Source organism: Tursiops truncatus, chromosome 8 (genome assembly GCF_011762595.2).
Source record: "Tursiops truncatus isolate mTurTru1 chromosome 8, mTurTru1.mat.Y, whole genome shotgun sequence".
NCBI classification, from domain to species: Eukaryota; Metazoa; Chordata; class Mammalia; order Artiodactyla; family Delphinidae; genus Tursiops; species Tursiops truncatus.
Window position 1 is genome coordinate 42985647 of NC_047041.1, and position 27542 is coordinate 43013188.

The following is a 27542-nucleotide window of genomic DNA, read 5'->3' on the forward strand; positions in this document are numbered from 1 at the left end:
GGAAAGTTGAATTTGACAATGATGCCTATCTATGGATAGATGAATCCAACACAGATTTTATAGGGAAAAGTTGCATGCTTTGATGATTTTCATGGATTTGGAAATTGTTAAAGTCTCCAGACACATATCAGGAATCCCAGAGGTCTGACATAGTTTAAGGCAAGAAGAGATGAATGATGTACACAAAATGAAAGCATCTTATACACCTGAGATTTTTAAAAAATAGGTACGTCAACGCCAAGATAAATTTAAGAAATGATTTATGGCAAATGCCTTTCTGACTATAGTCATTTTTCCTATGATAGTGTTATCAAAACAAGCTTCTAAACAAGTTTCTCTCCCCCACCCCCCTGGGCTATACTTTTGGTTCTCTTTGTTGACTTCCATTCCCCCAGTATACCCTCTGTTATGCGCCTTTCAATTAGCATTTTATCCTGAGTGAACTCCCTGTCGCCCCCACCTCATATGGGAACATGATTTCAAGGATGCCCTAAGAAGAGACAGTTGTGGAGCAAGAAAATAAGAACTGTCTATTGAAAATACTGATGAGATAGGGTGATGAGTTTTTAGTTCTCACTGATTTTCTTTGGCCAAGTTACTTTTGTTAAGTTACTTTGAGCCTTTGAGCTTTGTTAATTCTCTTGGTTTGAAAAGCACAGGCTCCAAAGCACATTTGTAAAGTGCTTAGAGTTATGCAAACATAGGTGAAGATACATTTTTCTTTTTTTCTTTTTCCATAGCTCAGAATATCTAAAGGGAAAACCAAGCAAATATCATCAGTGGTCTATACTAATGGATTCCAACTAGAAAAAAAAATGACTCATATTAAACCACAAGAATGTAGAGCTTCAGTAAGGAAGTTCTTCTCCCATCTGAGAAATGGCATTTGTTGTTGGGCATTCTCTGTATTACGTTTGTTACCTACAATAGAATTTTCTGGAGTTAGGGCCTTAGCTTGGACTATGTAGAACCCATCATTGAACTGTTCAGTTATTTTGATCTTGTTTGTACATTTTTTAAAACTTAAGAGAGTGATAAATGAGTCAAATGAAAATCTTGGAAAAGTTTAGTTTCCTGGATCATAATGGATCTACAAGGTTTCCTTAACTTTGGTTTGCCTGAAGAAAACTAGTCTTAGACTTGTACTGGTTTTAAAGCTTGAGTGTGTCATGGTTAAAGAAGAAAATATACTTTGTTCAACCCACAAATTTTATATATATGAAATTTAATTTGTTAAAGTCTTGTGTGACATTCATTCTAATTCTTATCAAAACCAAGTGTCTGCTATTGCTTTTTCCTAGCACAGAGCGACTATTAGCTTAAATTTCAAATAAAAAGTAATATCTGTAAAAATTTCAGAGTATCAATGGCAAAAGTATAATGTAGTGAAAAGAACATGGATTTTGTGGACAAATTGACCTAAGTTGAAATCTTGACTTTTCCTCTCAATAACTGTATCTTTATTGAAATCTTCAAAACCTAGTTTCCTCAATTTTAAATTGAGAATTATATTATTAGATTGAACTACATGAAAATTTCAATATTGAAACATTTTGACTTACAAAAATGGCAATTTGGCATAGTTTAACCTCGTTTCTCTCTTTTAGGATTATTATTATTATTATTATTTTTGAGGAGAGGATTAAGTAAGATGAAAAAGAAATCAGTGTGAAGACCACAGATTGTGTTACTTCCCTTCTTTCTAATGGCAAGTTATAGTAGACAAATTCATGATAATGCTAGACTCATTTCTTTCAGGAAACACTGTTGAAGTTAAGAATGTTTTGATATTGCAATCTCCTTGTAAATGTTTGCTAATGACTAAAAGTTTCCAGTAACTAAGAGAAGTGTTAAGGCCTAATTTTGTGCAATGTATAAATTCTGAAGTATTTAAAAAGATAGTTTGAAAATTATAGTATACATTTTTTCTTCATTATGGTTTCAGAAATATTTAAGCTCACAATTAATTGCTTTTCAATTGGCAGTAGTTTTCAAATTTTAGCTCCAAATTTCTTGGCCTTTTTTAAACTTTCCATCAAGCAAACCAAAGTTTGAAGTTCACATGAAGAGAACAAATTTTATAGGACACTAGCAGTGAATCCTCTCTGTAAAAACAAAGGAGTTAGAAAACTATGTTTCTGATGTTAGGTACAGAGTGTTTAAACATGTACCTCAGTTCACAGCACACTGTCTTCATGGGTCTGTGCAAGGCCCCTGTTTGCTTTCTTCACCATTTGTTTGGCAAATTTTTTTTTTTTTGCGGTACGCGGGCCTCTCACTGCTGTGGCCTCTCCCGTTGAGGAGCATAGGCCCCGGACACGCAGGCTCAGCGGCCATGGCTCACGGGCCCAGCCGCTCCGTGGCATGTGGGATCTTCCCGGACCAGGGCACGAACCCGTGTTCCCTCCATCGGCAGGCAGACTCTCAACCACTGTGCCACCAGGGAAGCCCTATTTGGCAAATTTTTTTAATAATGTGAAGACATGTATCATTCTATATTGAATGCTGATGACACAGAATTAGAAACTTCACTTCTAAGAGATAACCAACTGTATATATAAAATCTATGTCAATTTCTCTATCTATATTTATGCATGTATATGTAGATAAACATTTATATGCATGTATATTATTAATTCAAAAATATGTCACAGATATTATTATTTCATTTCCATTACACAAGTTTAATTTATCTTATTTTTAATGGCTACATAGTATCCCATAATGTGTATGATAATTTGTTTTATATTTCTCCACTGTTGGCCTTTTTAGTTCTATTCTTTGTATCACAGATTGTACTGCAGTGAGTATCTTAGAAATTTACCCTTGGTTTGCTATTTTCCTTTTTTATGAAAGTCCAAGATGTGATATTTTGGTCTTATTTAATGTTAGTTTTTTAGGGAAAAAAGGTTAAACTTTATTTACATCTTCTCTCTTATACCAATATATCATCTTGTATTTGATTTAATGTATTGTTCTACCAGCAGATGAGCTAGTATGGCCACTGTAAGTTGACCAATTAAACACTGAAGACTTTGTCAGAAGTGTCTAATACTTAAATATGTGTGTATCAGAAAGTTTAAGTAAATGGTCTGTAACAAATGATCTATCCATCCAGTCCATCTTTACTTTACCTACTCTGTTAGGTATTTGGGCCATATTAATGCATCCGGAGTTCTTACTCTTAGAATTGATAACTTCTTGGAGACAGTGTATATCTATCTATCTATCTATCTATCTATATCTATCTATATATATATATCTTTATATTTATATTTATACATATATATTTTTTTTTCTTCAAAGAAAGACTGGAAGAAAGTGAACTTGATTCAAACTTGGAAGTTATGGTTGAAAGATGCTGAGTTAGCTAACAGTGCTAGTATTTCAAAGACAAAGATAGAACTTAAAGACACTTTTATAGTTTCAATTAAAAATGTTATTAACTAACAGGATTGAGTTCGGCAGTTATAAAATAGATATGTTTAAAAGTAGGTTATGCTTGACAGACGTGCGAGAAAAATCTTAATTTTGAATATCCTATATTCAATATATGAGTTTTAATACATGTCATTATGGATATTCTGATTAAAATTCTAACCAAGTGAATGGGTACTATTGCTGAGTATTGTTTCCTTCCAAAAATTACTCCATATGCTCAGGTTACTAGTATATCTGTTTTGGCTTCCAAATTTTAGGAGGAATATTGAGAAATTGAAAGTGGTGTGAAGATGAAGAAGAAAGATACAAGAATGATTGTTTCTGATGAAGAGTAGCTTAGAGGTGGCTAAATACTCGGTAATTGTGATCAGATATGCTGGACCTGTGATGTAGGAGAAACAAGGCCTTTCTCAGCTTTTTAGCCAACCAATCTCTGCAAAATACATTTCACTCCTCAGTGCTTTCCCCTGTGCATGGATCATTTCTGTAGGAGGAGGAAAATGTAACAATGACGTGCAATCAAATGCTCTGTAACTCTTGAGGCCCTTGTTGTTGGGCCTTAGAAAGGAGTAGAGAAAAGGGATAGGTGTGAATATCCACAGGGATGCCATAGATGAATTTTTAAAATTCCATTTTAATAATGTTTGTCAGCTAAAGAGGTCAGATAATTTTTACTTTATATGTTTTTACCTTTTAGAACAATTCCATGAGGGAAAGTAGAGGACATTTTTATTACTGTTCTGTTAAATTTTTCAGTGCTAGGTTTTGGAGACAAGTGACCTTGGTAGAGGTCACAGGTGTTAACTGTGGTAAGAATTTCATACCTTTTAATCTGGTGACTGTTCAGTAGACAGCATTGCCTTTAGAAACCCATGAACGTGTTCATATGCAGTTCTGACTGCCATTTATGTTGAAGTTTAACTTTTCCAGACAGACACATAGTCTAGAAGTGAATCTCTTCTGCTCTCTGGGCTTTTGGTACAGGAAAGACACGGTAGACAAAATCAGGACAGAACTATACCATCTATCCATCTTGCTTTCATCTCTCTCTGTAATAGCTACATTTCCTTCCAATTCATAATAGATGTCTAAGAAAAGACCACATTCCCACTGAAAATGAAAGAAAGTTCATTTCTAGAAAAGGTAGAATGAAGGATGATGACATATAAAAGGGAAGATTTGAGTTAAGCATAAGGATATCTGGATAAAGTGTCAGGATGGACACTTGACTTTTGGTGGTCCCTTGAGCTATATGGAAAAAATGTTTCCCCCAGCTTCCTTCTTTGGAACTGATAGCTTCTTTTAGAGACACTGTTTTTTTAAAAAAAAACCAGTTTATAGATGGGAAGAAAGGTCAACTTGAGTCAAAAATTACATCATAGTTAAAAGTCTCCAGGGCAGTTAGTTGACGGAAACCAGCTAGGATCATTTGGAATGAATTACAGTTTTTTTATTATGGCATGAAGGGACATTCTTGAGCTTTTGGATATACCCCAAGAGCACTGAATTGGTAGTCTATATTGGGATTATGTTAAAAAATAATTACTCCAATTACTATTAACGACTTTCTGGTTGCTCATGACATGTTATTCATTATTGTTTTCGTACAAAACCTTATCAAAATAGTTAGGTAATCCACTTTTGAAGTAGCCCTTCGTTGAAATGTCGTTTTTTTATTCTTAAGTGCAATCTTGCCCCCATGGAATGCTCATCCTATTCTATATTCATATCCTTATCATAATATATTAATGGTACAAACTAAACATTCAAATTAGAACCACAGTTTTGATTTATAGATAGAGGAAAAATAAATTGTTCTGATTTTCTGCCATGAACCCTTTTGGTTACTATAAAGACAATTAAAAAATTCCTACCATTGCCTTGGAAATCATATAGACTACTTTATGGGGTTCTCTCTTCTTTTTTTTTTTTTGTGGTACGCGGGCCTCTCACTGTTGTGGCCTCTCCGGTTGTGGAGCACAGGCTCCGGACGCGCAGGCTCAGCGGCCATGGCTCACGGGCCCAGCCGTTCCGCGGCATGTGGGATCTTCCCGGACCGGGGCACGAACCCGTGTCCCCTGCATCAGCAGGCAGACTCTCAACCACTGCACCACCAGGGAAGCCCAGGGTTGTCTCTTCTTGCTCCTGTATTTGCCTCATGACCACTTTCTTTGGCTTTCACTGCTAAAGGAATATTTTCCCCAAGGAGTATTTTTTTGAAATAATTTTCTTTAGTATTGACCATGCGTTTTTGAGGTTCCCAAGGGTAAGAGGCAGTTTGGGCTTGTCCACTTACTATGCTGCCACTTGCTAACTTTGTGGAGGAGATAAGGATATGATAAATAGGTAAACCATTACAATATAGTGGGTTAAGTGTTCCAGAGGAGGTATGGTGAGAGGCAGGAGGGAGGCTTTGAGAAAGATGCTCCAAATTTTTCAGGATATTTGAAAAAGGGAAAAATTTGGAGGTGTAAATGAGGATACTGTCGGGGATGTGGCCCTAGCAAGGCCTAAGAGAGAAAATGACCCCGGGCTGAGACTTGAAGAATAATAAAGAGTTCATCTGGTAGTTAGCATGGAAGTGAGTGGAAGAGGTGGAAAGCCATCACAAAGCGAAGGAATGGCCACAGCATGAGCTGTGGGTCGGCAACTGAGATATGCAGGGAAAGCTTGGAAGAGCTGGTCTGGCTAATGCATCCAGGAGCTGAACTGAGTCATAGAATAGAAAGTATAGCTGACTGGCCTTATGGCATCATCAATTTGGCTTATTTACAGGCTTCTAATACAAGGTGGGTTGAAAAGAAGGTTGGACTAGGTGACTTATCCAGTCTTATCAGAGAGCTAGAGTGTCCCTGAGGGTTTCCTTCAAACTGGGTGTTGCTCAGTTCCATACAGTTGATCCCAGTCTCTAGAAGGGTGGGTGCTGGGGGCGTGGAGGTAGAGTTGATATCCTGGGAGATGTGGTGTGCAGGAAAGAGCAGGTCCTGTGCTCTGGTCCTGGATGTGAACCAGATCTTTTGGGTAATCGCTTTTGGTTTTGATTCTGTTTTCCTTTATTTCCAAAATGAGGGCATTGAAGGATCCTCTCAGAGGCACACTCATTCATCATCCACCATATACTTATTGCACACCTACTAGTTACCTAGAGCTCTCTCTGTCTTCTTTAGATACAGTTGAGTGGAATAAAGCTCAGCTCCCATAGCTCCAACTATAACGAGAGGTGAGGATGAAAAGACAGGCTTGGAAAGAGTGATTTCCAGGAAACTATGCCATAAGAGCATTTACATTCTGTAACTAGACCTAATTTGTGGATGGCCAGGGACCAGGATGATAGCTTCTATTTACTTCTTACTATATGCTGAGTACTACACTTAGTATATATATATTCATTTAATACCATTACCCTTTGGGGTGATTATTTTCATTTTATAGATGAGGAAAATGAGACAGAAAGGGTAAGAAAATTACCTAAGGCCGCACAACTAATAGAAGTGCTTAAAATCCAGGTTTGTCTGACTTCAAAGTGGATTCTAAAACAGTGATTGCCAAACCTGCTTGTACCTCCTGAGGGCCCCACTCCAGATCTAAGGAATCAGAATTTCAGGAAGTACAACAGAGATATGTTTATTTTTAAATAGTCCATCAAGTGAATCCAATGTGTAGTTAGATTATGGAAATCTTAGGTAAAGATTTACACAAAATGACAGGAAAACCTACTGGTTGGATAAGAGGCTAAGCAACTGAAAGAGTAAGAAAGTATTATGGTTTGGAAAGAGTTACATAAGGCATCTGAATTCACATCTCTTGTTTGGAGAGTGACCTGTCCTGTTCTGTTCTCAGGGAAGTAACAGCAAAAGGATAAATGGAGGCCTGGGTTCTAGTCCTTTGTGTCTTTACGAACTAACAGTGCAAATAGAGGCAAAATGGTTGGCCTGGATGATATGCAAGGCCTCATGAAAGAGCTAAGTTCTATGATTATAAAATATGTAAGAATTAGGTGTTGAATTGGCTTCATTTGGTTTGATTAAAAATATTTCCTTGGAGGAAAAGAGTCCATAAAATTGACATTAATGAATACAAATTTACATACTTTTTGACAAACGCAAAATGCCAAATCGCAATATAAAATCTTTAATAAACCTCTATGATAACATTTATTTTAATTTTTTCCTGGAAATGACTAATTGTTGACCCACCAAGAAGTAGCTAGAAAACGGACCAATTATTAAAGCTTACTATTAATACTACTCTGGCCTTTTCAAATCCCGTTGAACACCAGTTTTGCATAGATACTTACATGTAGAATGTCATTTTATATTGCCCTAAAATTACTGAGTTGAGAGCAAAATGTTCATTTGAAAGTTAATTTACCAGAAAAAGTAGTTTTCAAGTCCTCTCTAGAGTCAACTATTTCAAAAGAATTTTGTTACAATTTAATAGCTTTGTCAAGAACTTGGATGAAGATGAGGAAACGTGAATTTGTAAAATATTCAGCTAAGGTAAAATTGGGAAGGAAAAGTATCAAAATACGGCATTCACACTCAGTATAACATAATGGGCTGACACCAATAAATTCTTACATTTATGTACCTGCTTTCTCACACCTCTCTTTCTTTGTTGCTTGATAGCAAGTCATGTGAGAAAATTGTTGCAAACACAAGATGAGCCATTATGCCGCATGGTTGCCCCACAATATAACACTGTCTTAGGATCAGCAGGCCTTGGACGGTGTCCTTGGTGAGGGAGAGCACGATCGTAAATACTGAATTCTGGTGAATGGGGAAAGGTCACTGAGATGATGTGGGAGTCTTAAATGTATATCAAGAATTTTAGAGGCCTAAAGAATTGTGTTCAGCCTGAAGGAAACAAGATTGATCTAGGAAACCATCCTACTTTTACCTTCAGTTTTTTAATGTCTATTTAGGAATATTGTTATCCAGAGTAGCCTGGTGGGTAGAAGTTACAGAGACACGGATTTCATGTAAGTGTAAGAAAACAAAATAGAAGTTCTTGACAGTAGAACAGTCTGCTGTCTCTGGACACATTCAGCAGAGGGTGGGTTACCTTTGGTCAGGGCTGTTATAGAGGAGGTTAGTCACTGGGTGGACGGTGGGATGTGGGTTAGACCCTTTTAGTTCTCCAATCTTAGATGTATATGTTTTAGGAAATTACTTACCAAAATAAATTTACTGATAAATAAATATTTAGTTGAAACTGAATCCCTTCTATATGTAAGGCTCAGATATAATTACCATAAAATGTAGTCCCTGTCTCAAACAAAATTTCACTTCTGTGATGATTAACTACACAAAGTATTGTCATTGCCCCAATTATGTCCTTCCAACTTGTTCTCCACACTTCGTTCAGAGTTATCATTACCAAATACTAATCGCTTCTTACCACCTCCCTACTCAAAACACAGTGCTCTGCATTGACTTTAGGATAAAGATGAACATTCTTAATATGACCTACCAAGTCCATCAAGGTCTAGCCCTACCTGCTTTTCCGGTTTTATGTTGTACTCTCCTCCACTTCCAATCCAGCCATATTGGCCTACTATTAATTTCTCGTGTATACACCAGGCTCCCATTTGCCACACATCCATTCTCATGCTGTTTTTTTCTGCACAAATGTCCTTCTCATTCCTAGATGACTTCTGCTCACCCTCCAGATCTCAGTTCACTTTTCACTTATCAAGGAAGCCTTCCTGACCTTCCTATTTAGATTGCATTTCCTGTTAGCCATGCTCATACTCTGTATTTCTCATTCACAGCATTGGTCACTGTGTATTGGTTACAATTTACATTTGATTATGTAGCTATTTGATTAATATCTGTTTCCCCTACTAAAATATAACATCCTAAGGAAGAAGGCATTTTTTGTTTTTAGTTCACTATTGAACTCCTGGTGCCTTGTGATATGTGCATATCATAATAAATATATCTTGAATGAATAATGTAAGTGGAATAGATAACACTTACTATGGAAGCACAGAAGAGACCATTTAGAGAAAGGATGTGATACAGTGACCGTAATCAATAAATTAATTTTATATAGTGCTTGCATTTTTTAGACCAGTTTTACTTTTCACAAAAGTCTTGCAAGCTAGGATTATTATATCATATCATATTATATTATATTAATTTTATGGATAAGAAAATTTTATTCCCCTCAACTTTACGGATAAGGACAGTTAACTAGCCCAAGAAGAATAGTTATTAGGTAACAGATTTAATATTAAAAAAAAAATGTTTGAGATTTTAAGAAAATGACCATGCACTTGTTATACCCAGATATTACATTCTTTTATAACTTGCTTTAAATGGCATACTTTCTTATAGGACTGGCTTCGTTCAGGCTGCTACAACAAAATACCATAGACTGGGTGGCTTAAACAACAAACATTTATTTCTTTCGGTTTTGGAGGCTGGGAAGTCCAAAATCTAGGTGCCAGCAGAGTTGGTGTCTGTTGAGAGCCCTTTTCCTGGTTTGCAGATGGCTGCCTTCTTGCTGTATCCTCATGTGGAGGAGACAGAGCGAGCTCTGGTCTCTTCCTCTTCTTAATAAGGGTGCTAATCCCATCATGGAGCTCTACTCTTATGATCTTATCTTAAGCTAATTACCTCCCGAAGGCGCCACCTCCAAATACCATCACGTTAGGGTTTCAACATGTGAATTTGGGGGAACGCAAACCTTCAGTCCATAGCAAGGACCAAACTGTGTATTATTTATACATATTCATCTAAAATAGACTTATAGCTTAAAAAATTACTCTTGGAATTTTCAGTTAATTATGTTTGAGACCTTCACAGGTAAGAGGTGAAAGTAACGCTGCCATCTAGTGATAACTAACCTGAATGAGATTTGAAAACTAGAGTAGCAGGTTGAGCTCTCTAGGAATGGTAGAACACATCATCCACATAGAATGGGCTGGGCACATAACATAGGCAGTCATTTCTTTTTAGTGAACATTTGAAGTAGCTGATTCTTATGAAGGTCATGAATTAATAATGACTAAATAAAACAAATCTTAGCTGTAGACTATTACCCATCTAGTAAGTAGATAAAATGGTTTCCTATGATTGTGTCACTTAACTGAGATCTGTCTCCATTTCCTTACCCTCTTGACTGCTTCTGAATGAGGGAGTTTTGTACTCTGATAACCTAATAAAAAGAATTTTTCATCTTGGTTGAAAGAGCTAAATATATTCAGGAATAAATATATATGAGGAAATGAGTCCTGGGTAGAATTTCCAGTTAGATGTTGCAGCATCATAAGGAAGAAGTGGAATGCCAAAATAAACTCCATTCATCCTAACAGGACACTTAAAGCCACTTTGAATTAAATTACTGTATGAGTTAATGTAAACACAGCAATAAAACACTTCCAGCCGTGCAATAAATGGTTAGAAAACGCAAAAATATAAGAATGCTCTTTAAAGCACTACACTGCAAAGATAATTTGGATAATTTATTTGTAGCTCTTAAGCCCTGAATGTATATGGTAGAATTCAGCTGATATATTTTAAGTGAGTTATTGTCCTAGTACATTAAAATCACAAATAAAATTATTATCCAAAATCCCTGGAGCTAAAATTTTCTTGTTACATGCAGATGCCATATCAAAAAGATATAATTATTCCTTCTCTGGAGGCCTAAACAACAAAACCTATCACTTTGAAATGATATTACTTTTGCTCACTGAGGTGAGAAAATTATACTTAACATTTTTTTAGATAGTCCAGTGAGGATTATTTCTACTTGTCCACTGACTGGTATACTCATCGAACTGTGTCCCTGAGGTGTTCAAATTCGTGGTGTAGAACTAGTCTAACTGGAAATATCAATTACTTTTTATATAACTCAATGAAAATTATGGCTTTCCTGACATGAGTTATTACTCCATCTCCCTTTCAGGAATAATAGTTCGTATGCTGACAATAAACACTGTGTAACAGAGTTGCTATTTTGCCAAGAGTTAAGCTGGGAATCTCAGGGACATAAACAATTCAAGATAAGAAAAGCATCTGATTTACACCAGTTTCTTAGTTGATATCCTTAACATAAAGTAGTTTTGTGTTTATTTCGGGACAAGTGCACAGATATGACCCCATCTCTTGTTTTCGTGTGATACATTCATCATAGGAAGAATGTGGCTAGTACCAGACAACAGTAGATGTCAATCTAGCAAGAATTTGATTTAAAATTAGTTGCCAAAAATATTGGATCATACCAAGGGGACTGATTCTTTGAAAAATATGTTGTACAATGTGATTATGATCAGCTTGGTATGAGGCACAGCTGATCTGGGATCTCTCTTGGTTTTGGTTTGGGGAAGAACTTTTAAATTTATTTTGTTAGTTGATTTACAATGTGTTAATTTCTTCTGTATAGCAAAATGATTCCGTTATGCATATATGTTATACATATACATGTATTCTTTTTCATCTTCCTTTCCATTATTTTTTATTACAGGATACTGTATATAGTTCCCGGGGCTATACAGTAGGACCTTGTTGTTTATCCATTCTACATATAATAGTTTGCATCTGCAAGTCCCAAACTCCCAATCCATCCCTCGCCCACTCCTCTCTGCCTTGGCAACCACAAGTCTGTTTTCTGTCTGTGAGTCCATTTCTGTTTTGTAGATAATTTCATTTGTGTCATATTTTAGATTCCACATATAAGTGATATCATAGGGTATTTGTCTTTCTCCTTCTGACTTACTTCACTTAGTGTGATAATATCTAGGTCCATCCACGTTGATAAAAATGGCATGATTTCATTTTTTATGGCTGAGTAATATTCCATTGTATATATGTACCACACCTTTATGGGTCAGGGGAGAACTTTAGAGGAGGAGTGCTTAAGATGAACCCTGAAAGATGGGTAGAGTCAGTAAGGTGAAGAGCTTAAAGGCGGCTGCTGGTGTGGAAGGGAGTTGTGGGGAGGCTCGGAGTGTTCTAGAGAGAACACAAATGAAAAAGCTTTGTTTTAAATTCTTGGTACCCTACCAGTGAACAAAGGATTCAACACTGCACCTGTGTGGAGGTACAGAATCTACTGAAGCTCTCTAGGGCTCTTAACACCCAGAACAGTCCAGGGTGGGTACAATAAGAAATTGACCTTGCACTGAAACAATGTAGTGAGGTGATTGGAACACTAGTAGAAATGAGAGGAGGCTAAGTTTTATGGCAGTGCGGAGCAGAAAGAGACCGGTTTCTCTTTTGGTGAGAGAGAAAGTGGAGGGTTATTCAGGTCTCTTGAAGGAGTTGGCACCTGCCACAGTCCTGCCAGGTGAGGTCTGCAGCATGCTTGTAGTTTACTTTTGTCCTTGACTGTGTTTTGCCCCTTGCCTTATTTGTTCAGCTAGGATTGTGTCTAAGCAGAGCCTCCGCATCAGTTCTTAACCTCAACTGCAGCCTTATCCTCTTACCCATGTGCCGGATGCTCCTGGCTTACCTTCGAGGATCCCAGAAGGTAAGAAAAAAAATCCGTCACTGATTCCAGCATAGAAATCAAGTGTAAAAGTGGCACGTTAGTCCTACTTAGTTCGCATGGTCTGACTTTCTGCTGGAGTGATTTCTTCAAAGATGATAGTAAAGACCACGTCGCATGTCAAGGTGATCAGTGAGCTATTCTACAACAGTAGGTAAGGGCAGAGGATAACAGAGTATCAGGCACTGTGCTAACATATATGAAATTCACATATATTGAATACTTGTGAATCCTCACATGATTCTGTGGGTACTGCAGATGAAGAAACTGAAGCCTAGGGAGTTTAAGTAACTTGACCATGACCCTGAGACTAGTGAATGGTAGAGCTGAGATCAGCCCCAGTTCTGAGCTCCTTCTCATTCTTCACTGAGAGCTTGTAGTTCATTTAATTAAATTCAAGTGAGCAAACTAGAGCTGTGTGGACTTTGATTAATATACAGGATGACTGCTGGTATTGGTGTTAGTTTCTTAAAACACATACCTGTTTTGTGCTATGTAAAAGGCTTGAAATAGATTTCTTGATTAAGATGTGATGTCATATATGATATTTAGTATAAAACAAAGGATTTAAGAAAACAGAAAAGCCCTTTGAAAGTTAAAATTCATCTGAAATTGTTTTTTGTTTTCTCTTATCCTCGTGTGTGTGTGTGTGTGTGTGTGTGTGTGTGTGTGTGTTTGTGTGATATATGTGTGTTTATTCCTGTCTTCAGTAAGATAGTTAGGCACTGCTGGATCGATACTGATATTTTAAAAGGAGTTGTTAACATGAGGTCATTTTGATGTTCTGTGAAGTTCATGTGAGTGGATTTACTGTGGTAAAACTTCTCAACCTTTTCACATAATTATATTTAGAAACTCTTTGCTTTTAATGCAGTAATTTGTGGAAATAACTCTTTCTGTAGGTTGCCAACTATTGCGAAATGCTAGGTTTTGATCCCTGTGGCTGGCCATTGGCTTGGTGTGAAGAAAGAGAAGATAAATGGCAGGAAATGAAAAGTGCCCACATAAGTCTCTCAGTATTTAATAAGTCTTAAAGAATTATCCCCCAGTGTGAAACATAGGTACTCAAAGATGCTTGACATTTTATTTTTGTGTAAGATCAAGCAGGCATTTAAACCTGTAGATAAAATTGCTTTATTTAAAAATAATCTTATTTTTTGACCACAAAAGGAAATTGTATATATTGTAAAGTTAAAACATTCCAGAAATATGCAAAGTAAACAGTGATGGTTCTCCTAAATGTTACTCGGCCAGAACAACCATTATTTGAGATAAATGCCTGCAGATATGTTAACATACATAATGTCATTCATTTTAAACAATACAGGATCATAGTTTAGTTTATGTGTTGTAACTTTTTTTTACCTAACAATATATCTTGTGTATGTTTCCATATCAATAATAAGCCTTCTCACATTCTCTTTAATGATTTGAGTGTTCCATTGACTAGATATAGCATACTTCATCTCACCAATTTTTAATTGATAAGCCTCTGCCGTATTTACAAAGACTCATGCATATATCTTATTTGCTGCATCATTTTTATCATATTAAATGCTTTTTATTTAGGTTCCAAGCAGGAGAACCAGAAGATTGTTGGATAAAAGCAGAACATTCCATACAACCTGTGGTGTGACTATCTGTATTTTCTCAGGTGAGAAAACCAAAAGATGTTAAATATTATGTTAGAATAGCACATTTTATGAATGATATTTTTATTGTTTATGGTTTTCTTATTATATAACTTAATTTTCTCTTCTGTGTATTTAAAGAGATTTATCTAGTGATGCTACAGAAAATGGGTGTGTTTTATATATATATATATATATATATATATATATATATAAATGTGCAAAGTTTGGCCCCCAAGCTGGTAATGATTATTTTCTAAAAGTAAGTAATTTCATTTAGAAAGATTGGAAGAAAGTGATTAAAAGCTTTTAACCTCTAAAAGTAATGATATGATAGAAACTTAAATGTGTGAAAATTAGAATGTGAAATGTGCATTCACAGAATATGATTCTATCAAAATTATATTTGTTAAGTGTTTCTTTGATATTAACGCTTGGGCAGAAAAGCAAATGTCAAAATTTGTGGAAATTTATCCTTCTCAATTCCAAGTTAAAATATGAAGTGAGAATCTTGTGGTTTTTAAGAGTCTTTTTTTTTTTTTTTTGCGGTACGCGGGCCTCTCACTGTTGTGGCCTCTCCCGTTGCGGAGCATAGGCTCCGGACGCGCAGGCTCAGCGGCCATGGCTCACGGGCCCAGCCGCTCCGCGGTATGTGGGATCTTCCCGGACTCGGGCACGAACCCGCGTCCCCTGCATCGGCAGGCGGCCTCTCAACCACTGCGCCACCAGGGAAACCCTAGAGTCATTTTAAAATAAATTTTTATTCTGAGCGTTTATATGACACTTTTCAAATTTTTGAAACAGAAATTAATTAATGTATTAAGTACAGGTACTCTGGAGACAGATTTTGTAGGATCTATCCCCAGCTGCCCTTCTGCCTTACCAAGTGACATAATCTCTCTGACCTTCAGTTTGTTGTTAACTGTAAAATGGATCAACAGTAGCACCTATCTCATGGTTTTAAGACTAAAGTAAGAACATGCCTATGAAGTTCTTAGGATAGAATTAGTTATTATAATTTACAACCTCAGGGGTAAATTATCTCAGTGGCATAGCACCTGACATTTTCATCTGTTCATTATTTGATAGGACATAAATTATCTCAGTGGCATAGTACCTGACATTTTCATCTGTTCATTATTTGATAGGACATAGGTGTTTTGATACTTGGGACATTTGATCTGGATATTTGTGTATGGCCATTTTGAATCAGAAGTGTTTTGCTATAGCTATTGCCAAGAAATCATTAAACTTTAAGCTTTTCTAAAATTGCCAAGTATTGTTAAAACAGGCATCTTCCCAGTGTTTTATCCCTGAACATCTTCCCACTGGTAGTTCCCACCCTGGAAGTGAGAGATGGGGAGAGGCTCAGGGATGGGCTGAAGACTCCAGTATAGCTCAAGTCTAGGAATGGAGTAAGAGTCCAGGATATGATGAGGACCAAGGGTGTGGCCAGGGTTAGGGTTGGATTACAGCTAGAGAGAGTGAAAGGTCAAAATGGAGAAGGATCGGGAAACGCTGGCACATTCATAACTTGATTTGTTCTAAATGGGAGTTGTGTCCAAATAGTCTATTCAGTTGGAGAACAGCTGAAAGACTCAGATAGTGTGGAGTATTGCCATGAATGAGTATGTGTTCCAGAGGGTTTGCCTTCTGCCACTCACTAGGGGTCTGACTTTAGGTAAGTCACCTTTCTTAACCTTAGTTTTCTTATCTGTAAAATAGGGATGAGGGAATTCCCTGGCAGTCCAGTGGTTAGGAGTCCATGCTTCCACTGCAGGGGGCCCGGGTTCCAGCCCTGGTTGGGGAACTGGGATCCTGCAAGCCGAGAGTTGCAGCCAAAAAAAAAAAAAAAAATAGAGATGATTCTGCCTACCTCATTGTTTTGTTATGAGAATTAAATGGGGAAATCCATGCAAAGTGCAATGCTTTCTCTTTCCTAAAATTAGAAGCCCTGAAGTCTTTTAACCTAAGAAGCCTTTTAAGGAGGTGAATGTATCCCTTAAGGCTGTATCTCATACAGCTGTTACCTAGGACTTTTTTTCAGGAGAATTCAGAAAGAATGATAATTCCTCTAAGGATGCCCTTGCACTTTTGAGCCATATAATATGTAATGAACATGTAAACCTTTCACTTAAAATGGAGTTTTTTTCCTATAGATTTTAGAAGTGCTGAAGCTATAGGACACAGACAGTTTTGCTTCTATAATGTTTTATATCTGTACCATAGTTGAGTCTCACCTAGACACCCTTTGTTTATTTCTTTGGAACCCTGTCCTTGCTTGTTAGTTAACCCACTTTCAGTTTCCTGTCCATTTTTTTTTTTAACATCTTTATTGGAGTATAATTGCTTTACAATGTTGTGTTAGTTTCTGCTGTATAACAAAGTGAGTCAGCTATACATATACATATATCCCCATATCTCCTCCCTCTTGCATCTCCCTCCCACCCTCCCTATCCCACCCCTCTAGGTGGTCACAAAGCACCGAGCTGATCTCCCTGTGCTATGTGGCTGCTTCCCACTGGCCCTGTCCATTTTTTATGAGACCCTTTTCCCTCCTCTAATTTGGTCACTGGCAGGAATTTAATCCTTTAAATAACTTTTAGGTTATTTAGCATTCTAGCCCTTCTCTCTCACTTTCATTTGTCTTTGTGTGTAATTTGGAACTCTTGGCTTACCTATGTACATGTCGTATGTTAGGTTGGAGGGGTCATAGAATTTTCTAGTTTCCAGGCCATGTCTTCTTTTGAATCTCAGCACTCCATATATCAGTGTAAATTGTAATAGTTTCCTAAGCAATGTTGGTTCACTTATCTCATTAAGTCTCTTATTTCTGTCATCACCATTTTACAGAGAAGTAAACTGAGGCATTAGTAGGCAAGCAATGTGGCCAAGAAAACAGGTTCTCTAGCTAATTAAATATTGTTCTTTCCCATACATTACAATGTGCTGTTGATGTTAACTTTATTTCACCTACAAGGAAAGGCTGGGAAGGGAGGAGGGCATTACATTTCTGTGCAAAATGTCATTAGCTTCTTTCTTGTCCAGGCTTCTCAAGATAATTTTCTTTTCCCTGACCATGCCGAAATGGATTTGTTTTCAAGTCTCTAATAACTTCCTAACACTTTTATCTCTAAGTCAGTTGACTACTCATTACTGTGCCCTTGTAGGTAGGTTATTAAATGCTGATCATCATCTCCTGAGTTTTTGTCCCATGAAGTGGTTGCCAACACTTTTGCTATTGGGTTTAAACACTATGACTTGAATCTGTGGATTGTGAAAAATGTTAACTGGTTAAAAGCCTTTTCATGGACCTATATTTTAGGTTGAGTGTCAGTGAAGTACACAAGATATATAACAGGTTTGGAGCTATGGGAGAAGTGAAAGATGTGGAAAATCTAAAGTACAGCGGTTCCCCCTTATCCATGGGGAGATGCTTTCTAAGACTCCCAGTGGATGCTTAAAACCGAGGACAGTACTGAATCCTATATACTGTTTTTTCCTATACAAACATACCTGTGATAAAGTTTAATTTCTAAATTAGGCACACTTAGAGATTAACAACAATTACTAATGATAAAATATAACAATTGTAATAAAAGTTACATGAACCTGGTCCCTCGTCTCTCTCAAAGTATCTTATGGTACAAATTTAATGCCTTTTCCATCTTAACTAAACATGAGTTGCAGTTTGAGGTGTGACAGCAAAGTGAGCACGAATTTCTTTTTTCCTTCCACTTTCCCGGATAGACGATTCATTGCTAAGGATCTTGGCAACCTCAACATACGAAATTTTGTCCTTTCCTTATTAAGTCAAGAACTTTCACCTCTTCATTTAAAGGAAGCACTTTACGGTTTCCTTTGGCATAAATGAATTGCCAGTATCACTACTCTTGTAGTTTGGGGCCATTATTAAGTAAAACAAGGACGACTTGATCACAAGCACTGCAATACCCCGGAAAGTTGATCTGATAACCAAGCCAGTTACTGAGTGACCAACGGGTAGGATGTACGTGGCAGAGGGATGATTCACATGCCGGGTGGGATGGAATGGGATGGGTGGAGATTTTATTACACTCAGAACAGCATGCAATTTAAAACTCATAAACTGTTTATTTCTGGAATTTTCCACGTAATGTTTTCAGACCACAGTTGACCACAGGTCACTAAAGCTGCAGAAAGTGAAACAGTGAATAAGGGGGGATTACTGTATTCAGAAGCTGCTTAAATGAACAAATAATTCCCATATTATTATACACATAACGTGTGTGCATGTGTGCCAGTGTGTGTATGTGTGTTTCTAACTCTTGACTTACCAGGGTTATTTTATTCCAGCCTTTGAAAATTCTGTTTCTTTACATGATTTCTCATACTAAAACTGTCTATAATTAAGATTCTTTGTGCTTTTAAAACTTCCCTTTTAATTGAACATTTTATTGCATACAAAGCTGTCAAATTGTGACCTGTGTTTACTTAAGGAGAGGAACTGACTCCCTCTTATAGAGCGTATGTGAAAATCCCAGTGATTGGTGTGATTCTATAGGTGTGCACGTGGCCGCCCACCTGGTGAATGCCCTCAACTTCTCAGTGAACTACCATGAGGATTTTGTTGAACTGAACGCAGCAAGATACCGAGATGAGGTGGGTGGTCTCTGTCTTCTCATTTTCCTTTCACTTGTCGTGAGATGACTAGTAAGGGTCTGTGATTTTCACAGAAAATTTGTACCTTCCTGCTCCTTTTCAGTGCTTTTAAAATGCACTTGTCAAGTTGAGTTTTTATTCTTTTCAGTAGGAAATAGAGGTAATTACTATTTCACAGTCTCTCCCGCCGAAAATGAAAGTTCAGAGAGCGTCTACTTTTTATATTCTGCAATGTTCAGAAAGTTGCCACTCAGGTCTGCCTTCTGCCTCCCAACAGCTTTTGTCTAATTCCTGTCGCTCAGTGGAGACTGTTGACAGTGCCATTACAGGGTAAAACTCCTTCCGTAACTCATACAGTGCTTTGGGGGAAAAAAGGCAGAAAAGAAGGTTGACTATTTGAGGATCCTGGACCATCAGTTGATTTGACTTAAAAATATTATTGAGTTTTAATGCTTTACTCTGTTTTATTTTGTTTTTAATCCTTATAGTAGGTGACCTTGAGCTGAATTCTATAGTGGGCAGTATCTAACTTAGGGGTGCTTTTCTCCATGTGAAGCTGCCCATGAAATGAAGTTATATGTACAGGGTGCTGGGCTGGACCAATGAACAACACACGTACAGCCCTAGTTAGGTGTGTGTTGCTCGGCATTTTCATCGTGTCCTCAGGCTGCCTCTGATTCCCAAAGCCAAGACTGCATCAACACCGAAATGTTCAGGGTCCCGTGCGATCAGAACCCCACCCCGTTCTGCTAAGTGCGGTACTGACTTAATGGATTGTTCTCCATCTTCCCCTTACATATCACCAGAGTTCTCTAGATTAATACTGCTGTGACCATGTGCTTGACCTCCCTCCCAAAACAAAACAGAGGTCAAAGTAACAACAAACAAGCGTAGACATAAATCACGAAACCAAAATAACAAGCAGCCCTGGATAAATCCCATAACTATACCAGTATTTTTAAAACACCAACGTAATTTCATTGATCTGGGTTAGGGCCAGGCACTAATATTTTTAAAAAGCTCACTAGTGATTGTAGAGTGCGCCTAACATTAAGAACCATGGAAAAGTCTAGCTCCTTAGCATGTCAGTGGAAGCTCTTCCCATGTAATGATTTCACAGCAAAGCTTCCATCTCTCCCTGTCTCCCATCACTTCTCTCATTCCTCTCTCCTCCTCTGCCCAAATCACATGGGGTTACTTGTGTCTTACTCCCGCTATGCAGTTTCCTTTTTTACCTTTTCCTTCTTTGCTTCTCTCTTTTGCTTTCTAAATTCATGTCTTCGATAACTACAATAATCTTATCATTTCATTACAATATACTTTTGCTTAATATTCCAACATTTTAGTCATTTTAAGATTTCTAGTTATTAAATTTATTTCACTTTAAGAGAGATATAGGCTCAATGGAAAATATTTTAAAACTCCCAAGTAAATGAAAAGCAAAAGCTTCTCTTCCAAAACTACCGCAGTGAATGATTTTATTTTATGATATATATTCTTCAGCAATTTGTAAATATATGTATTGTGGCTTGCTATATCAGAAAGTATACATCTACCTCATCCTCTTCATATGAATACACCATAATTTATTTTTAGCCTTTTCCTTATTCACAGACGTTTAGCTTGATTCCGAGTTTTTGTCATGAACTGCATGCCAATAAATTTATTTTTTTGTACACTTCTGCTAGGCAGATTCATGGAAGTAGAATTTGGGTTTCAAAGTTATGCACATCTTTAGTTTTGATGGACAAATTACCTTCCAAAAAAGCTTCACCGCTTGATACACTCTACCAATTTTATCAGAATGCTTATTTCTACACTTCACTTGTTTGTAAAAAAATGTTGCTGATCTGATGGATGAAAAATGCTAACTCATTTTGATTTACATTTTCCCTTTTTCCCCCTTCCTTCCTTCCTTTTCTTCCTTCATATCTTCCCTTTTTTCCCCTCCCTCTCTTCTTTCTTGTAATAAATATTTTTGGGTACCTAGACGGTACCAGGCCATGTACTAGATGAAAATGAAAAAATACACACATATACAAACACACACTCACACACACATATATTACATATATAAACGGTTATATTCTGTGAATTGTCTCTGGAAATGATGGGTTTATGACATGCACCTTATTGTTCTGCTCTGTGCTTTCATCCTGTCTTCTCCACATCTCCAATGACCCCCTCCATCCTCCAGTTTGTGATGGTGGTGCATTCCTGACGGCCTAGCTCAGTTGGCCTCATCTTGTCACCTGTGAAACAGTCTCTTACTCTTCTTCTATTCCATCTTCATTCCCTGGCAATATTAATTGTTCCATCTTCTGAGTTTCCATAGTTATTTATTCATATTTCTGGTATTACCACTTTGTTCACCCCATCTTGTATTTTTACTAATTTTTTGTGTATTAGGTTACTCTAGATTAGTCTTTAGTCATGTTTCTAACATCAATGGTAGAATTCATTTGATCTAAACTGGATGAGGAGCTATTCTTGGGCAAATGGTCCTTGTTCAAGACCCCTAAAACTGTATCATATAAATGGCTTCCTCCTTTGTATATAGCCTGGCCTGACCCCAGATTCAATGGTGGCATGAGGAAAGAAATTCAGAAGTTGTGCAATATTAGGCACCCTTAGGATGAAAAATTAATCCATATTCTACTGGGAATTGATCTAAAGTTTTCCAGAAGACAGAAAGGGAGTTGACTTCAGTCCATTATACCACAGGAATGTAGTTTAAAGGAAATATTACAATAACCATATTAATGTGTTATATTTCTGAGTAGCAGGAACCTGTCTTCCTTATTTGAATATCATCACTTATTTTTACAGTAGCCTTTGAAACATTTTAGTTCTCAGTTAGTATTCTCTGTACTGAATTTACACAGTACAACCCCCCCTACATATTTTATCACTTTTGCTTCTCACTGTCTTGACACTCGTTAGGTGCAGTTTGGCAATTGTGGTAGATAAAGTATATATTAACGTTTCCACAATATAGGTAAGGTATTGAGCCCCCAAATGGTCAAAGGGTGGGCTTCAGGCCACTGCCACTAACTTATAATAGCTTATAACTGGCCATGAAGATGAAAGCCTAGGCTTTCTGACTCTTCATACAATATTCTTCCTTTTTCAGATAGCTAAACTTCTTGGAATTGGGTTTTGTATGTATTATAATCTCCTGTGATATCGTAAAAACATTATGAAATTCAATTGCGTCTTATTTCCATTGGGAGAACAGTCTCTTACATACCTAATACATGGCTCTTATCTCTCTCAGACTCATTGCAGAATTTTATGTTATCAGTGTTTTATTTTTCAGTCAATTTTTTTTTTCCTTTTTATCAGGATCCTAGAAAACTTCTCTTCACAACTGGTAAGTTGTTACTCATTTCTGCTTCTGAAGATTCAGGGAAATCTTGGAAAATAAGCATCATCAAATTACACAGCATTTAGATATATGCTAAAATATAACATGGAAAATTTGCATATGAGAACAAATGATTAGGAGTTCAAGCATACAGTTGCAATGAAAACAGAGGGACAGGGCAAACAGTCAGGGTTCAGATGAATGAAGAGTAAAAGTAAGCAAATGCATTTGCCTTTCATATATTCTTTCAAAGAAAATAGCATAATGCCTTATGCTTGTTGAGGGCCTGCTATGTGCCCACTGCTTTGGCAAATACTATTGGAGATAATACATATGGACCAGTTCTCTGTCCTCAAGGGTTAGAAAGAAACACCAAGCACTCTGAGTGTCATTGTAGTTCTTCTAATTCAGTAATTTAGTAGGATATTTTGTGATCTTAAAACCCATGGAAAAAGAGGAGAAACAGTCATTAAAATAAGTTATCTTTCTTGAAATGTCTTCTTTCTCATTTCTAATTTACTTTTCCTTCTCAAACATATTGTCCCTGAAATCTCAGTATAGACTATTCATTTGTTAAAGCACACTTGAATATCTCAAAATTTTGCCCTGATGTTAGTACAGTTCTTACTATTTTCTTCTTTTTCTCAACCTTACACTTATAATAATGAAAAAGAAACTGTATTTGAGGGATTTTCTTTTTTTTTTGTGGTACGCGGGCCTCTCACTGTTGCGGCCTCTCCCCTTGCGGAGGACAGGCTCCGGATGCGCAGGCTCAGCGGCCATGGCTCACGGGCCCAGCCGCCCCGCGGCATGTGGGATCCTCCCGGACCGGGGCACGAACCCGTGTCCCCTGCATAGGCAGGCAGACTCCCAACCACTGCGCCACCAGGGAAGCCCTTGAAGGATTTTTAACTTGTATTTCGGGGACAAGGATGATTGTGTAGCGGAGATGGTCTATCATAAAGGCTTGGCTGTACTCCCTTATTAAGGATCAGAATTGCATATGGGACTGAGGCATGGCTCTGTGAAATGCATTGTTTTTCTTTTGAATCAATTTTATGGTGAAAATAAGAATAATTGGGGTGTTCTTTCCCTCCACGTCGCAACTACATATTTAGATTGAATATATATATATTTTCTGCCTATCAATGTATGATGCTTGCCATTTGCAAAGTACTCATTTCAGTTTTCTCTTTAGGAACACAATTTAGTTTTGTTTACAGATTTGCTCATTGAAAGCATGTTTTTATTTAAGCCTTAAGAATTGGGTGAGAAGTAGAAGGGAGAAAAAGCAGAAAAACAAAATAATGTATGAATCAATGTATTTTTTGGTTCATATGAATCATTTTAAGAGAAATAAACAAGAATTTTGTTTTAATATTATCTTGTTCAGCACAGAGTATAGCTGAAGACTTGGGACATTTGAAATGCTTAAAAAAGTTTAGTTTACAAAGATATAAGGAGATTTCTTATATGACAAAGATATGACATTAAGAAACGTAGTAAAATTAATACTTCTTTATAAGTAGGTGATCTCTCCACCTAGCTTGAAACACCATCATCCTATGTTCTTTCCCAGTAGTTCCCATGAGTGTATTGGGCTAGGTAAAGATGATACTTAAAAACACAAATTCCTGATTCCAGCCTAGAGAGAGTCCAGGTTGGGACCTGCCAATATGCTTTATTAACCTTTCCACTACTGTTTTACCGTTTAGTGAGCATCTCATTATACTCTTGAGCATACCTTCTCACCACTACCTACCTTTTACCTCCTCTCTTACTCTCTTTTTATCACCTGGTCAACTCTTGCCTATCCTTTAAGTCTCAGTTGCCATGCCTACCATGCACAGATTTCTGCCAAATTTCACTAAGTAGAGCTGGTCTCTTCTTGCCCTGGGTGCCTAAAGATACATAGTGAAAATACTATGAATAATTTATTTCCTTGCATATACTGTAGAATAATTATTACCTTACATATACTGTGTTTTCCACTTAAAGGTGAGCTTCTCCAGGGTGGAAAAGGGATGTCCATAGGGCATGCAGAGAAAATATTTTGTGTGGCATTTCTGTCAATACAAACAACTTGAATTATCCAAAATCAGCATGTCAGCATCACTGTAGTGGCCTAGTTGCAAAAAAATTCATGAAAGAAGTACTGTGCTTGCCATCAGGTGCCATCTACTTCACAGGGACACAGACCCTCCCCTTAAGTATGAGGCTAGAGCTCGTCAGGCATCTGGTCGACCCCACTGAATAGTAGCAAGTGAGAGAGCAAAGCAGAATCTAAGGATGGTAATGGGATGAGTGACACTGTTCACTTAGTCCAACTTTGAATTCACTTAGTCCAACTTTGTGTTATGAATACATCTCTGACTGAGTCTATTTCACAGCTATCTTTGAATATTGGCAGGCACAATACCTAGGAAGAATAAAGTTCCTGATGAAGAAAGGCATGCATGTTTTTAGATGTTCTGATGATAAAGCATATTTTCTATTAGTTGATATAGTTCTTGAATTTTAATTTGTTTAATGTTACATAGAGTCTTTTCTCTCTCTGTCTTTAAAAGTTTTTCCGTGTAACCTAGGCCTAAGAAATAAGGTTGTCTTGTAGAAAATAAAGCCTGTGGCAGCACAAGTGACATAAAATATGGGATTCAGACTCACTAAATAAGAAATGTTAAAGACATTTCAATTAAGAATTTATAGAATAAAATAAGTTTAATAGATTGAATTATTCAAACATTTTATAATGCTTACTACATATCTCCAAATTTGGTAGTACTTGTATGATGAGAATAAAATGCGTAGTATCTAATTTTAATTAGAAAATCCCTCACAAACAAATATAATTTTGTCTCCAATTATGTTTGTAAAAACAGGGTAATGAATACAAGATGGTATATTTCTGACTATATCTGGGTATGGATGAAAATGATATTTCAGTTTCATCTAGAAATGACAATATAGTACAGTTATTCATTTGAAGGGCTACTAATTAATTAACCTAATATGCATAGATAAAAGAGTAATAAGAGTAAACATAACAAGCATGTTTTTTCCTAAGGAAACAAATATAGGTTTTGCTTCATAACTTGAAGACTGAGAGTTCACAGTGTACTTCACTTTGGCAAGTAACTTTCCCCAGTGAGCTTAGACTAGCGCAATAATTTCTAACCTGTGCTTCCTGACTCTTGGAATATGTGTGATAATAGAGGCTAATTTATTGGGACTTGGCTGCGCTGTCATCCAGCGCTAAGTTAGGATGCCCTTTGATGTACCTCGAAAACACTCAATGCTTAGCATTCTTTCAGCACTTAATACCCTATGTTGCAATTGCCTGCTTACGCTGTCTCCCACACTGGACTGGGATTTCTTTTAGAGCAGGATTCATTTTTTCCTCTAGCACTTAACAGTACAGTACAGATGCCTAGAAAATAGTCACTGAATGGGTAAAAGTCATTTATTTTTAAACTCTACTACTTGTTGCATAGATATTCTCTACAACATTCCAGATGATTGGTTGGCCAACCTGTTTGTTCAATTCCAGTAAAGAAAACCATAGCTTTTTTTCTTTTTTTAACTGAAGTATAGTTAATTTACAATGTTATGTTAGTTTCAAGTAGACAACAAAGTGATTCAGTTATACATACGTATACACATATATTCTTTTTCAGATTCTTTTCCATTATAGGTTATTACAAGATATCGAGTATAGTTCTTTGTGCTCTACAATAGGTCTCTGTTGTTTACCTATTTTATTCAATATATATAGTAGTGTGTATATGTTGATCCCCAAACCCCTAATTTATCTCCCCCCCAGAATCCCCTTTGTTTTTTAAGTTACCCATCCCACCCTTTTTTTTTGACCACCATAATTGCAATTTTTTTCATTGCTAATTATAAGTCAGTTTTTCTTCTTCATTGCTCTGAAGTCTATTACTCTATAATTTACAAACTCTGATCCTTTTGTACTTCTGGGAGACAGAAAGGAAAAATGAATTCTTTAGATAAAAAAGTTAACTTCATAAATCTGAAAGAACCTTAAGAAGCATTGAATTGATCCTCAGTTTACAGATGAGATTCAGTGAGCTAGGGGTTTGGCCTAAGGGACAGTAACAGGACCGCAATCCCAGAATATATATACATACCCCAGGCTGTCTGGGACCTCTACTTCATGTTGAAGTCAAATGACTGAGGTCAACTATTTCACCCTCTCTAAGTCTTTCCAGTATGTTTTCCATGCTCTGCTCTAAAAGATGTGCTCTAATTAAATGTTTGAGGAAGTATCTGTTCAATTTTACACTGGATTCTTGACTTTAGTACTTCTCAGAAGCTTTACATTAATGTGCCCTGTGATTCTTCAAGGAATGGTTATAACATTTTTGAGTAATAGAAATTAATACCTCAAGGAATTAATGTTTCAATAATACCCTTTGGAAATTATAACTTTGTTCTAAACATACTCTGTTTTTTCAGGTGTCCTGATGAAGTGATTTGCAGACATTCTGTAACTAATCTTGGCATGTTCAGGACTACATAGGAAACCTTGTGTGTAGACTCAGTAGACATTCATGAAGCCTCAATAAAATTACTGGAAAGGCCTCTCCAACCACAAATTTTACATTTTAAGTGAAATTAGTTGAAGCCAGAGAGACAGACCTCCTTTTTTTTTCTTTAAATTTATTCAGTTACAATTGAAGCACTCTGAATTATACATATGTAAAGCATGCTACTTGATTGGTTTTGATATATGTATACACATGTGAAACCATGATCAAAATCAAGATAACAAATACGTCCATCATTCTGTCCTGCTCTCTACCCCTCCTAACTACAGATCTGCTTTCTATCACTAAAGAATGCTCTGATTTTCTAAAATGTTGTATAAAAGAAATCATGGAGCTTATGTTTTTTCAGGTTGTTTTGGTGGGGGAGGGCAGTCTGGCTTTTTTCACTAAGTCTAA

General features: G+C 36.8%; 1 protein-coding gene across 5 annotated transcripts in view; it reads left to right on the forward strand.

The window, feature by feature from the left end:
- NOX4 (NADPH oxidase 4) overlaps window positions 1-27542 on the forward strand; it is a 158123-nt gene that overhangs the window by 12752 nt on the left and 117829 nt on the right. For 2 of the 5 annotated variants that reach the window (XM_073808326.1, XM_073808325.1), the window contains exons 3-7: window positions 11917-12066; window positions 12811-12921; window positions 14509-14593; window positions 19114-19211; window positions 22557-22584. In XM_073808326.1, coding sequence (XP_073664427.1) covers window positions 11917-12066; window positions 12811-12921; window positions 14509-14593; window positions 19114-19211; window positions 22557-22584 — 472 coding nt within the window. The remainder of the gene's footprint in view (window positions 1-11916; window positions 12067-12810; window positions 12922-14508; window positions 14594-19113; window positions 19212-22556; window positions 22585-27542) is intronic. The other 3 variants (XM_033862150.2, XM_033862152.2, XM_033862151.2) reach the window with 3 other exon arrangements.